Source organism: Phodopus roborovskii, unplaced genomic scaffold, assembly GCF_943737965.1.
Source record: "Phodopus roborovskii unplaced genomic scaffold, PHOROB, whole genome shotgun sequence".
Lineage (NCBI taxonomy): Eukaryota > Metazoa > Chordata > Mammalia > Rodentia > Cricetidae > Phodopus > Phodopus roborovskii.
The window spans coordinates 10,960,001-10,975,888 of record NW_026126410.1 but is presented as its reverse complement, the minus strand read 5'-3'; the positions used below and the strand labels follow the sequence as shown (position 1 = coordinate 10,975,888).

The 15,888-nt window shown below is 33.4% G+C and overlaps 1 protein-coding gene across 1 annotated transcript in view; it reads left to right on the top strand.

Moving 5' to 3' along the window:
- Positions 1–15,888, top strand: part of Galntl6 (polypeptide N-acetylgalactosaminyltransferase like 6) — a 1,089,910-nt gene that overhangs the window by 506,042 nt on the left and 567,980 nt on the right. Inside the window, exon 4 of the mRNA XM_051182453.1 lies at positions 963–1,129. Coding sequence (XP_051038410.1) covers positions 963–1,129 — 167 coding nt within the window. The remainder of the gene's footprint in view (positions 1–962; positions 1,130–15,888) is intronic.

Genomic DNA, 15,888 nt, shown 5'->3' with positions numbered 1-15,888 from the left:
AGTAGTTTATGTAAGGATACGCTGTAAAATTATTTCTTTCTCAGATTGTGTTGAAATGAAAACTCACCATGGGATTTCATTTTAAAGTTTTCATGAGGAATACAATATTGTCTTTTCTTTGGATTAAGTATATGTGGCTTATAAGAAGTAAATGGTCACTTAGAGTTAAATTTTCATTTAAGGCATGTTTTTTTTCTCCTAATTTGTCATAAGTACCATCAAGCTAACGAAATGTACCACAGTCAAAACTAAATAATTTAACAGAATTATAAAGAAGGAAATTTGTAAAAGTATTTATGAATCCCATTTAAACTGTAATCATATCTTCCATGGAAATTACTTGAAATAGTTGTTATTATAGTTATTTATACTTATTTTTATAAATGAAACTATGGTGACATATGTTAATGGCTTGATGCATAAAGACCTAACTATATATACATAAAGGCAGACCTGAGTTCAGATCCCCACTATCCACAAAAATATCTAGGTACCTTCTAGTAACCATAGTTCTGAAAGTATTGAAAAAGGTGGATCAAGGATTTATTGGACTGCCACTCTCTTTGGACTGGGACATATTCCAGATTCAGTAAGAAAAAGACAAGTACATCCACACACATACATGTACAATGATGTAAAACACACACATACAGAGTCACATGTTCACACACAGGCATACATACATTTACAAAAGACCTATCAGTCTTATCAAGAGCACAATATCTAAATATTTTGAAATATTTGAACCACCAGGTATAGATTATTTTTTTTAAAGAGTGAGAATCAGCAAAGAAAGCTTCAGGATTGAGGAGATTATCTGTTATAATTCATAATTCCTGGTTGGAAAAAATATTAGACAAATCCATGACTTTAGCATTATCTATAATGTAATGAATATACTACAGTGTGATCTGTGTTAACATTTTACAATGGACATCTTTTTCTTCCCTTATTTTCTCCAGCTGTAAGCACAAGATGTACCTCGAAAGGCTGCCAAACACCAGCATCATTATCCCATTTCACAATGAAGGCTGGACCTCACTTCTGCGGACCATACACAGTATAATTAACCGAACCCCAGAGAGTCTGATAGTAGAAATCATTCTAGTCGATGACTTCAGTGATAGAGGTAAGCTGCACTGGTAGCATTTTGTATGAGACTGTAATTTCACATAATTATAAAAAGAGAATGATGGTGAGATGACTTCTTTTTCATCCCATCGGGAAGAAGATCATGAAGTTTTACCCATGTTTTAAATGCAGAAAAAAAAATGTTGGCCAATTGCAAAAGTAACATAATGAGAAGCTACTAGCATAGTAGGTGTCATTGGTAATAAGAAATTTGTATTACCTTCTATTGATAATCAGACAGAGCATGAGAAAATGCCTCAAGCTCTACTTCCAGGCATGATAAACCTGGAAACTATGTTGTTACAGGTACATGTCAATAGAGGGTTATTCAAATAAGTCTCCAAAAATGTGTTTCTATTTCTGAATATTATTGTACCTTATTGTTAACCAGTCTAAAGCATTCTTCAAGTGTTGCTTGTGTGATTTCACAAATATTACAAGTTACAAGGGATGCAAATAAATATTTTTACTTGTGATTTCAGGTCCTTATCATGTCTGAGCATCACAGAAAGTATTTGCTATAACAGCATAAAAGAAAACCTGACAATATTAATGATTACCATCTCGGTGAAAAACAGTTTGGGTCATAAGACAGGGGGTGAAATCATAAAAAGTTTGCTGAGTGTTGGAATTCTTAAATTATATTTGGTTGAAATAGGCAATTAACAATGAAGATAGGAAAGCACATCTCAGTATGAATATGAATAGATGAAAAAGAGGGTTGAAGTTATTCTCATATTTATGAATATACATCTCCATACTATAGTTTAGTGAATGAAGGTACTTTAATTAACATTAACATGACATCTGCAAGAAAGACTAGCAATAGCTTATTTGTGTTGATATTATTATTTTATCACAAAAGAAATCCCATCTTGAAATAATAAGGCTGAAGTGTTCTGGAAACTATCTGCAATAAGCACAATGTTTTTCACAGCATTTAAAAGTTACATAGAAGAATGCTTTGTGGGCTATATTGAGAAGGACTGAGTTGAAATACTGATGGGAGGATTGCTGAAGATCAGTAAGTTGTGGACTTTATATGTCAAAAAGTGAACAAAATCAATATTATTTTATTCTGGTGTAAGTGGCTACCTTGGTCATTTCTGTTTGATTTTAAAGATGTTTCTCCATTCTGTTGCTTAGGATAAGTATATATTTGACTATCTCAGAATAAATTTCAATGTATGGAACTGCAATAGTCAGATATCTCTAAATATTAAATAGCACAATATTTCATTTTTATTATAATTATTGTTAATACTTTTAAAGTAGCCATATTTATCCCAGATAAACATAAGCATTTAAATAAATCTAAAACTTTGTTTCTGAGAAATACAATTACAATAAGATCCACAATTGCAGATCACCAAGTGAATGGTCTTTAGGGTTGATTAGGGGCAGATGATATTAGGTGGTATAAGTGTGGGCAATTTTTCTGCATAATTAACTTTGTACTGATAAATTGTTTATTATGGCAGAATTTTTAGCCTGTAGTACTACAGTAGGAAATGTATTATAGTAAAATAGTGTGATATTTGAGCATAGTTTGCAGAATATATTCAGATACTTTTCAGCTGAAATGCTATAAATGAAGAGAATCAACAGTACCTAAATTTCTTAGCTCCAAATTACTCTTGTCTTTGGTGCAGTAGCTACTTTAATAGTACCCATTTTTCTACTGTTAGTGTGATTATTGGTACAGATGTCAAGAAATGAAAACAGGGCCAGTTAGAACAGCAATGGTGATCTTTCTCTTTATAATTGAAATTTTCAAAGGAAAACTATCAAATGATGATGCAAAATTTCACTTATTCTACTCATTTTATTACTGATTTTATTTTTAGACTATCTATTTTATTTTAGACTATTTGTTATCATAGAATTCCCCCTTTCCTCAAATTTACCCAAATCTTCCCCACACATACCAACTCAATTTTACATTCTCTCTCCTGTCTCACTCTTCATTTCCCCCCCCCCCAAAATAGCAAAATGGCAATAAAACAAAATGTGAAAATCCAGAACAAACAAACAAGAAAACCTAATAAAACAAAACAAAGCAAAAACAAAAACCAAGACAAAAGTCACACATAAAAAACAAAGAGTCTATTTTGTTCTTGCTAACTATTTCTGGGTTTGGGGCCTGACCTTGGCTGTGGTTGATATACCCAGTAGCTCTCCATTGGGAAAATTCAGCTGTAAGTCACATTTTGAAATAAAATGCAAAATTAAATTTTGAAAGAAAGAAGTGATAAAAATGCCTCTATAATAGTATGTTTCACACAAATTATGTGAAATAGGAAAATACCTTTCCCATATTTTTGTTTGGGATTATGTATCTTTTAAAATTATTTTAGTATATATTATATTCCTATGTTATATATTATAATCCTATATACAACACTGAGTATGTCAGTTAACTTTCCAGAGCCACATCCATTCTATCAAAGGGAGAGAATGGCATGTCTCCTCATGTAAATTATAATGAAGATGTGTCTTGAGTGGTCACATAACCAGGTGAAGCATAGAATAACAACCTGAACCATTGACTTCATCTCTTCATTCGACTGTACCATCACATACTCCCATACAACTCTAAAATGATCTCCATTCTTTTGAATATATTTGTATTTTCATCAAATATACTCCATAAATCTCATATTTATCTATCGCCTGTCATCTAGCTATTACCAGAATCAAATTATCTGGAATACATATGATAACTATTTATAGTTATTCATAAGTTTTGGAAATTTTTGGAGTACCTAAACAGAGAGAACCATCCATATGAGTTTACTAACTCATTGTAGATATGTTAAATAAGTAAAATCCCAAGAATTTAATAAACATTGATATCATGCTATCTGTCGAGGCTATGCAAATATATTTACAGGCAGATATAACAGAATTTTTCAAAAATTATTTTACCATGATAAGGTAATTAAGATACCCTAAGGCTGGTCTTACTTCTAGAGCCTCCAAGGCAGAAAATATTTCTATCATCTTTGAACTTGATAAATCTATATATAGACATTCTATTAATGTTATGATTACATGATCAATAGCATACAGATTATATATATATATATATATATATATATATATATATATATGTATACATATTAGCATGCCTTAGTTTTTTTTTTACAATTTCATAAACTACAACCTTACATTAATTTTTTTACAAACTCTTTAAAATTAGAACAAGCAAGCAAGACAAATTTAAAGTTTGTTGGTTTCCTTGAGGAAATTATATCTGAAGTTTTACAACTTTTTTTTAAGTAATACATTGCAGTATGCGACCTCACTACTTACCAGCATATGTCTTCCGGATATTCTGCAACATCCTTCAGCCAAAGGCAATAAAAGTTTGACAAGACTTAATCAAAATTCCCTGCCCTATATATTAGGTGCTAGATGTCAATAGAATAGTGACAAAAAATGAAGGATGGAAGTATTTTAGCTATGTTTGCAGTTCATTTATAACATCACTTGGCTATACCTATTTCTAATGCATACAAGTATTACAGTAATCCACAAATTCTGTTATAAAGAAAACACTAAAATATCATGTAGTTATAAATAATTCTGCTTTATTACTATGTGGTTTTCTCAAAAACCTGCCTAAGTAGGATTGACCTAGTTCTCAAAAGTTATTTTTTCAAATCAGTAACCCACCTAGGAGTTCTCAGTTCAAGTACTTTTTGCAATTTTGCAAAGCAACATTGGTGAAAAATTATTGTTTTTGTCTCAGAAAATAAGCATACTGTCTTTAAAATGTTAAGATGGAGACCAGCAGGTAAACTTTCAAACAACTCCTGCTCTGGTTTTTACTATTTAGTTCTCAATTTTCTTTGCCCCAATCAAGCTCCTAGAGATAGGTTTTACAACTTAACTCGTGGCCTGTAACAAGGTTTCATGATAACTTTAAAGCATGAGTAATCCTGGGCTTATCTCCAAATTCCAGGCAACCTTGCCAGCATCCCCATGGAAAATGTGTGAAATAAGTTGGGGCTTATCCTCAGAGATTGGGTGTGTTTGAACCTGACAATTCTATAAACTTCGTATGGTTAGACAAGCGCAAGTCCAAGTCAGGGCTAGTCACAGGAGGACTACAGACACATTTCTGTCAACCTACCATACATGGAGAGGTTTAACTGTGCATGTAGGAATAGACACAAAAGTACAGCTATGCGTACACTCTCACATAATATTTCCCTTCCTTGTTTCAAGCTTCATTGTGAACCCAGGTAGTCAGTTCCCATTTGTGTTTCACAGAGAACTATTTTTCTCTGGGTGCTAGATGGGCATAAAAAAAAGAGATATAAACTACCTTTATAGGATGGCAATTATATTTAAAGAAATTCAACTTACTCTTTCTCAGACTATTGTGGGATGTGAAGATGTGTCTATATTTTGCCTCATTGCCTAAGGTTTTTGATTGGTTCAATAAAGAGCAAAATTGCCAATTGCTAGGCAGGAGAAGATAGGAGATTTAGGAAGAAGAGAGGTGGGTTTTCACCAGCTAGACATGAAATTAGGTGGGAATTCAGAATGGAGGAGAGGTAAAGAGCCATGCAACAGAATGTGGGTTAATAAAAAGAGGTCCATTTAAGTTATAAGAGCTAGTTGGGAACAAGTCTAAACTAAAGCCAAGCTTTCATAACTAATAAGAAAATCTCCTTGTCATTATTTGGGGAATAGTGGTCCAAAGAAATTCCAACAAGAAAGACCTACTACACTAAACTGTTTCTGCCAAAAGTGTGACCTATGGCCCAGCATCTTCACCACCATCTTGAAGCTATATAGAAACAAAAGATCTTGGGTCTTCTTCAAGTGAATCAGACTTTTAATTTCAATCAGAGAAATTTCACATGAAGTAAGGTATGAATCATTGTGTTGGAACTCAAATTAAAAACTGAAACCCCATTGATAACATGGATGAATAAATAATATCCTTATCAAAGTGTCTCCTTTGGAAAATCTGTTTGTATGAATTCTAACAAGAGCAAACTTCTACCAGCTTGTATTGCTGATTACATTGGTAACATCAGATACTTAAGAATAAAATGAATAGTAGTATCTCTTGTACTGTTAACCCATAACATTTCTTTGATGAATCTTGTCATTCTCATGAATCTATGCACCTCTGTCTTACCTTCTCATGAAAAGATTTTTAAGTGAATTTAACTTCAGTGATAGTACCTTCTCTTTAATTAATTTCTTCTTTTGTTTCATAAATAATATTTTCAGTGTACTCTGAGATTGTGTTACTGTGGAATTAGTCAATAATTCTACATGCCAAATTCCAAAAGAGAAATTCATTTCAGTATAGACAGATAAAATACAACACATACATGCACGCATGCACACACATACATACACATATATTATACAGATCCTCACTATCATAAAATCCAAGACTTTATTTCATTGTTTATAAAGCTCCAAAATAGCAGCAATATATTTTTCACTGTTTGCACTGGGGTTTTTTGATAATTTTTTTATTTACATTTGAAACAGGCTTGTTTTACATGTCAATCCTAATTCCTGCACCCCCTTGTTGTCCCCTTCCTCCCACCAGCACCCATCCTATCCTCTTTATGCTCCCCAAGGAGCAGACTTCCATGGAGAGTCTTCAAAGTGTGTTATATCATTTGGAGCAGGGCCTGGACTCTCCCCCATGTGTCTACACTGAGGGAATATCTCCCTATGTGGAATGGGCTCCCAAAGTCCATTCATATACTTGGAATAAATACTGATCCATTACCAGAGGTTTCATAGACTGCTCAGTCCTCCTAACTCACACCCACTTTCAGGGCATCTGGATCAGGTCAGCAGTAATATTTTTAATTCATGAATAATGGTGATGAATCCTGAATTTTAACATCCATTTTATATTGCTACTTTCAAGTGTTAATTAGATTATATTTCCATGAGTAAACAAATCAGCCAGCACAAATTTCATAACTACTCAGAATGGAGCGATATAATCAATGTGAGAAGGTTGTGAAATAGATGAAGAATATCAAAGTGTTCCTGTTTTACATTCTGAAATACTAGCATTAATATACATATAAAATTTCTGAGATAACAGTCAACAAAAATATTTTAGTGCTAGCATTCCATCAGCAATTCCACTAGACCATGAGACAAGTACTTTTTATGTGAAAACTAGGCTATCTTGGAATTATATAGATTTAAAATTATATTTAAAATTGTTAGAATAATTTATTGTATATCATAATATGGTATCAAACTGAATACTGATATGTAGTAAGAACTAAGCAAAACTTATGATGTACAACTTTTTGCCTTTCTGTTTAGACATTCAAAATTTTTCACTGAGAAGCTGACAAAGTTGATCCAGTATCTGATGTTTGCAGATCATATACCATGGGATGTAAGCATATAGATAGTTTTAGTAAACTGATTAAAAAAAAACAACCATTTCACTCTTCCCACTCTACAAGATCCTGGATGTTGAGTGGTATTGCTTTCTATTACTATAAATACAATTGTAAAGAACTAACATTCTCTCGAGGTCAGAAGAGGAATGAATGCAAGAAAAATTATAAAAATATACAACTCAAAAGTGGGATTATTTTGCATTCATATAATATGAGTATTATCTACTAGTTGGACCATGTTTCAAATAGAATTTGAGTCAGAGGACCTACAGTGTTTTTCCTTTCTGTGTGGGAAGAGAGTTCGGGGGTGAGATTCTCTCCTCCATACCTTTAGGTTATTCACATTATCATATATAATGCCCGTGTGTATAAAAGTAACAAAATTAATGAATTAGACATCCTAGTTGAGCATTTTCAGGACTTTCAACTTAGTTTCTGGTTTTCCTCTTTTCTTCTGAACTGCAAATGTGATAACTTTGTAGTTTCAGGAATGTTCTGAGATTTACAATTGTCCATTCCTCATGATATGCTTTCTTTGTCTTCATGGAAGTCTCTCATAGGTAGGTGCTCACTTTACAGACTGGGATAACGGTTCTTCAGATATTACTATGGTATATGGACTGGCCTTTGGGAGACAGACATTGAAATTAATCATATGGAGATAATAGTCTATTCATTCCTAAAGAGAAAATATTTCCCACTTAATTGAAGCTATACTCTATTTTTATTATTCTAGTATTTATATGAAAATATTTAATGTAGGTTGTCAGAATGTTTTCATCATAATGGGATACATATAGCTACTTTTGTCACAGATATAGATATTATGGAATATATGAGGTTGAATGAAGTAATACAGTCAAAGGGCACAGTATAAATTCTGCTACTAGCACATATTTTTGATAATTAAATATTTCTCATAGAATTAAAACAAATTCCATAATTAGAATTTATTCTAATTTCTCACCTTTAAAAAATAAAAGCACATTAATAAATTATTATCTATCATGAATATATATCATCATTAATAATTTGTTTTTATGGTACTATTAAATTGTTAAATACTAGTTTGGAGTATATGAAATCCTTCACTTTTGAAGGACACTGATGCCTGATATTTACTATTTCAACCTCAAAGATCACGTATCTGAAAATATGTCTCTGGACTGAGTCTATCCAGGGATCACGTTTTAAACCAGTACATGTAAAGGCAGAGAAAGGAATTAGATCAAGGGTGGATAAGCAGATGTGGCTTTCCAGTTGATTTTCTGGAGGGAAATTCTACATGGCTGAATTAATATGGCTTTGCCACGAGAAGCAATGTGTTCTTTTTCTAATGCAAACGTGTTTCAACTCACCAGTGTCACAAAGGCATGACTTCCTCAAGAAAATAAATCATGCAATTCATTTTATGGCAGATTAAATCCCATTTATTTTCCCTGTAGACGGCTGTTTTGAATAGACTGTCACTTGTGTGAAACCATTTTGTGAATGTTTAGCTTCAGATCTTGGGCATGCATAACTTTCTCTGATGAAATAAAAGGTTATATTTTATGATTGTTCCTCCTGTCAGCAAAGGCTTGCTTGTGAGCATTGATAATGCAGTGTTCCATATTTCAAGCTACTCTTTTGATGTCCAAATATCCATCTGCTCTTAATTTCCAAAAATGCATGAATAAAATGCAAAATAAAACCCACAAAATACAAATATTTCCTCCTTTATTCTGAAGTATAACACTTACTTGGGTAATTATTCTCTTGGCATTAAAATTTGTGGATTAAATGATACATTTTTAACATTTAATTAAAGCACATTTATGAGATAAGCAATTAAAAAAATTCTTCTGATAGGAAGATTTAGTCAACTGAATGAACGTACCATAAGGGAATGATAGACACATTGAGAGGAAGAATTTTTCACTTATATGGTGTGTTTGTAACATGTAATAGATGGTAAAGAGACTCAAAAAGCCAAAGTTCCACTTTTTTTTACACACTATTATAATTTTCTATGCTGAGATCAATGGTAAACTACATGAAGCTGGATAGATTTATGCTTCAACTTGTAAGACTTCCTTAGTCTGTAGTTTGTTTTCAGGCATCGAAGTCTGAGAAACTAGAACATTTATGATAACTATCTTTAACATAATAAAATTATATTACAAAATACAGATGCTCTAGATAATTGGATCTAATTTATTTTTGACTTATCATCCCCATAATAGAAATTATAATTTTCTGTGTGTAAACACAAGTGTGGAAATAGAGGACGCCTGTGAATAATCATGACTTACACATGAAATTTCTAGTATCAACTAGGCCTGCCAGGACTGCAGGGGGCCAATCAGTGATTCTCTTAGATAAATCAATGTTTCTATCAGTCTGAAAAGCTCTTGGAGAATGAAGTGGGTCATAAAAATAGAGTTAAAATGTTCCTTTAATTTTACAATATGATATATAATCAAATTAATGAAGCATATGAATTGTTTTAGGTTGGGTCATTGCAGGACATGGGATCCTGTCTTTATTGTGAATAGACAAAGGCATCCTCCCAAGTGTTCTTCCATTCCCTATTGCCCTAAGCTCCTGCAAAAATTTCCACTATCTAAGAGTTATTTGGGGGGGGGGGGGCAGAGAACTGGGTTGGAAGTAAAGGTTAAAGGAATGTCTAGTGTTAGACATGTTTTGCTTTTCAATATGTCTTATCTCACCCCATACGAACTAGAACACTGCATTGAGTAGGTTTTTTTAGCTTTAATTTTCTATTTGTTTCTAAGCTGCCAATAGCCACCAAAAGCCTGATTTCACCAAAAGCCTCATTCTGATATCATAGCACTGTAAAAGCTATTAAATGTTAGCAACTGAGAGAAAGGTAAAAAGCAAACCAATAATGATTTATATATTGAATAAAATATAGCTGAAACTTTATAATTTTAATGTGACACACATATAAAATAGGAGGCTAGAAATTAATATTTGGTATTTCTTTTGATTAGGCTTCAAATAAATTTTCAAGACAAAGTCTTTAGCTAAGACTGGAGCTTGCCTATTTGACTAGGCTGGCCAGCCAGTGACCTCCAGAGATGCTGTTGTTTCTGTGTTCTTTGTGTCTGGATTGGTAATAGACTGCCATGAACAGATTTTACATGAGTGTTTGGGATGAAGACTCAGCTCCTTGGCTTCTAAGGCAGGCACTTTACTGACAAAGCTACTACACCATTCTAATTTTGACTTTTAAAACAATGTATTTCCATGTCCAACATAATATAAGCATATTGGTTATTTTAAAGATATGGATACTTTCTCCGGTCTCCTTTTCTAAGATGAAACACTGCTTCATCGAAAATATGTGAAAGTCTCCATGTGCAAAACACTTCTATTTTATTCAATATTTATCTCTATATATTTGATATTACTCAGTGGTATGCATTTATAGATTTTTGGTATAAAAAGTACTAGAGTAAGAAAACCTAAGAATCTGGACTAGATAGTCTTCATTTATAAGGTTGGAAATGGATTACAGAAAAAAAAGGATAGTAGTTCCCTTTAAATGAATAAATAAATATCTTCAGTAAATCCAGGGAGAAAGAATACTTCAATATAGAAATAATGGAGAAAGGTAGTCCGTGATTTCTTCAAGTCAGCTCATATACAAAGGTATAAGCCTTTGTAACATGTTCCCAGGAAATACAGACTTTATCTTTGTGCCATGAATGATTTTTACAAAATGATGAAGGGAGTAATTGCATAAGACTAGAGTCATAAAAGCTAGATCCTTGTATACAAAATCAAATTTTATGCTCCGAATTCAAAACACTTCTTTTTGAATCTGTGGGAAAATTCGGAGGTAATACTTGTTTTTCATAATCAGAGAAATAAGCAATATGAGTTAGTTTGGATTTGTTAAATAGTGATCAAATAATGTCCCAAATAGAGGTATGACTTCAATGCTCAGGTTTCTTTAGAATCAGGACCTGAGCAGGATGGTCTGAATATACTATGCTGATATATAGTTTATGATTTAATAAAGCTTGCCTGGGGAATAAGAATGCAAAGCTAGTCACAGCCATAGAGGCCAGGCAGTGGTGGCATACATGTTTAATCCCAGCACTCATGAGACAGGGCCAGATGGAGCTCTCTGAGTTCAAGACCACCTAGAGTCACAATAGCATGAAATCAGTCTAAAAGAATAACAGAGCTCATTCCTTCAATCCCAGCACTAGGTACATAAGAAAGAAACAAAGGGTCTCATGTGGCAATTAGTCTCCAGCCACATTGAAGAGAGCATTGCAGTCTTGGAGGCTGGGTGGAAAGGAGCAGTGCAGTCTGGAAATATAAACAGGTTCAGTGGATCAGAAAAAGGTGAGAAATCTCTAGTGGCTGTCTGCTTTGCTTTTCTGATCTTCAGCTTGAACCCCAATATCTGTCTCTGGGATTTTATTATTTGTGTTACAATATACCATTTCATCAAAATGACCCAGCAGACCTTGCTGCATGTATCTTTCCAAATGCTATTTGCATGTGTACCCACTAAACAATCCACCTAACATGGAGACATGCCTGGACAATGAACTTCCCCTAACACTGCCTGAAAGCTGAATCAAAATTATTCCATAGCAAGATGATTCTCAGGACAACTCCAAGTGAGATACAAGAAGTTTCTAAATGTTTGTTTTTGCTAACCATGATCCAGTACCTTTTACTGTATTCCAGTTCCCTTATACAGCAGAATCAAGATGTAAGTAGATCCCGATGGCAAGAAAAGAGTTGATGACTTACATAAGACCATAGATGGCATGGTTATCTTGTAAAACTGTGTTGGACCCTCATTGCAAAGGGATTTACAAATCAAAAGGAATTGGGAGGAGCAAGAAAGATTCAGGGATGAATAATCCCAATATGCAGGAGGCTTACATTTAAATATCTACAAATTCTGAGCTAGCCCTTAGCTCAAAACACTGTATAAATGTTTATATTCACCACCTTCTTCCTGTGCAGATAGTTTGTACAGCAGGCCCTTAATGCCAGTAAATAATATAAAAGATAATTGCTGCTTTGACTTTAGGCAAGTGGTATCAAGAAGAGTATTTTTATATGTACGTACAGGGCATATTTTTAAAGTACTGCATAATCATGTATTTAAATTTTAAAAGTTAAAGAAGTCTCTGCTACTTCTAGAAATTCACAAAGTAAGATACCACCATCACCCAAATGCAACAAGCACCATCACTCAATTTGATGAAATCCACATTTACTAGTAAGCAAAGTACTGGTTGTTGATCCCTAAAACAGAATCACAAAATATGAATGAATCTGGTGGTAGGCTCCAAAGAAGAAATGAAAAAGGTGATTAAAAACAAGACAAAGCTACAGTAGTTGACTGATTATTCTGCCTCTTAGTGGTCTGTGATTATACTACTCTTTGGTGCATATTCTAAATTAATTAGGAGTTAAAATTTGAAAAATAACAGCAATGGATAGATAATTTCAGTTCAGGTGTGAGTCTGTTGCATCAGACACCAACCTTCCATCCAGAATAAAGCCTATCTCCAGTGTGAAATATACATCTCAAGTCCAGATATCAAAAAGTGACATGGCTTGCAGGCAATCGTGTTCAGTTACTGCATAGAAGCTCATAGTTTCTTCAGCTTGTACCCTAATTTGTTTGGATTATAGCAACAAGAATGCACACTTAATTTGATAACAACTGATGATATAGGACTTGTAGAAAACAGAGAAAATAAATATAAAAACTTAACATGCTTCGGTTTTAAAGTTCGGTCACAAGGACTAAGGATGTGGTTCAGTTGGTTAAGGGTTTGTTATCCATGAAAGACTGAGTTTTATTACCACTGCTTTCATGTAAAGTTCAAGAAATGTAGTATGTACTTGCAACCCAAGTTCTCTACTAAGTGCATGTATGTGTATAGTTGTGGTGTGTGTGTGTGTGTGTGTGTGTGTGTGTGTGTGTGTTTGTGGTGTGTGTGTTGTGTATGATAAATGATGCAGCTCTATCTTTAAATGTAAAATCTGAGAAGCATCTCTAAGAAGTCCAAAGCTGATATTTTTATGATTCACAGTGAAACTTTTTTAGCTCGTTTCCTGAAGCCATGTCTTATCAGATTACCTCCACCTTTTCTTAGGTCTTGGACATCTCACTTCAAACATTGACTACAATTTAGTGTCCCCAAGTACAATGAGATTATTTAACTCTGTCTCTTTATTTTACCAAGAAATAGAACTTCAAGCAACAAAACAAAACAAAACAAAAACAAATACAGTACCTTCAATTAAAGTAGTATCATTATTTACCTAAAATGAGTCTTCAGAGTCTTGGGTTAAGTATAACAAATCTACTATTATTTTGGCCAAAAATCTATTATCCTGTGAGAATGTTTAATTCTAAGAGTATAGATTAATTAAATTAGAAAAAATAAAATGCTTCCATCTTTAAAACTGATTGTAGTAGCAGGATGATATGGTATAAAAAAGGAAGTACTAAGTAAATATATTTTACCTTTCTAATAAAAAAAACTTTAGCACTATGTGCACTGTATGGAAGACTGGTTCCATACCTAATTATCTATAACTGAAGTGCTCCTTAAAGTTATACAGTAAGAATGTTCAATTAATGGATAGACTAAGATAAAATTAGGACTGTGGAAGACAGAAGAGGAAGAGAGAGAGGGAGAAAAAGGAACAAAGGAGGGGGACATAGTACATAATAGATAAATGAATAATATAGGTCATATTTATATAGTTGATAGCTAATAGATAGATGATAGATGGTAGGTGATTTATATAGATGATTTAGAAAAGTAGATATATAAATGATAGACACAAAGACATACTGCCTGACAAACTAGAGAGATAGACAGATAGATAGATAGATAAAAACATACTGACAGGAAAGTAGATGACTAGATAGTTGATAGCAAGAACATGCAAAATTACTTGTTTAATATCTTTAGTTAAAGTAGAAAATACAGGAATACAGACCCATCTCCCTAAATAAAACTCTGAAGGGCAGTAGTTGTAGCTTCCTGTTTTGGTTGCTATTATGTCTTCAGTGCCTAGAATATAAAATTGTGAGTACCAAACCCATTTTCCCTATCATAAAGGAAAATAAAGTCTCTCTCCATCTTTGACACTAGAAACAATGCTATCAGCACTCCCAGCTGCTGTGATGCTGTCTGGAGTACTTCCTCACTCTTCAGCATCCCTATGCATAAACTTGTGAGATCATTGTCTAATGCAGGGGATCTTTTCTTTTAAAAAAAATTTAATGTGAGCAGTGAGCACCTCCAAATTTTAACTTTTAAGGAAGGACAAAAGTTCACAGAGTCCTATTAATTTGGTAACCTTGACAAAAATCAGAGACATTTTAAGAGCTTAAAAAGCTAGGCTGACCCACCTTTAGACATTGGGTATAATTGAAGACAATTTCAGCTTCCATTAAGAGCTTTGTTATGTACAGGCTCTGTCAAAAAAGAGGAAAAATGAGCTAAACCTCATAACACTGTACAAGAGCAGTGATTCATCTGCATTCATTTCAGCTTGAAACCTGTGCATGGAGGATGTGAAATAATCATTGACAGCTCATGTGCCTGCAATTGTTTTGCCTTCTGAAGACTTTCTAATCTCCATTGTCCCCACATTCATTTCTGAAGGTCATATGTCCACATCACATACTCAAATACTAAATATCATATTGAAAACTACATTGACATTTCCCTAGAAAATGGTTTATTTGATCTAATTAACAGAGTTAAAATACACTGGTGAAATTTAAACTTTAGATGAATATGTTTAACCTCAGTTATTTCTTATAATTGCGTTTGCCAAATCTAGCAGATCCCTTTGTAAGAAGGGTAGCCATAGCCACACAAGTGAGGCCTGAGTTATATGCAAATAACATTATTTGGTAGATTTAGTTACAATAAAGTGAAAATGTTAATGTATGAGTGGAGTGCATGTGTGTTGTGTGTGTGTGTGTGTGTGTGTGTGTGTGTGTGTGTGTGTGAATGTGCATATGTGTATATAGGGGAGGAAAAAAAAGAGTAGAGGATGAGCAGGAGAATAGAGAAGTTAGGAAGAAAATAGGAAGATGTGGGGACAGATAAGGAGGAAGAGAACAATTAGAAGGACCAGAAAGATGGAACAACTTTTAGATGGACCAGAAGGAGGGAAAGACTTTTAGACTTCTCATGTTTTGGTTCCCCCTCTGTATTTGTTCTTTATGTTAACTCACAACAAGAATTGTTCATTTCTTCACATATTCGTCTTCTTTGTGAGTGTTCATACTCACTCATATGTGAACTTTCTGCTGGGATCTACTGACAGAACT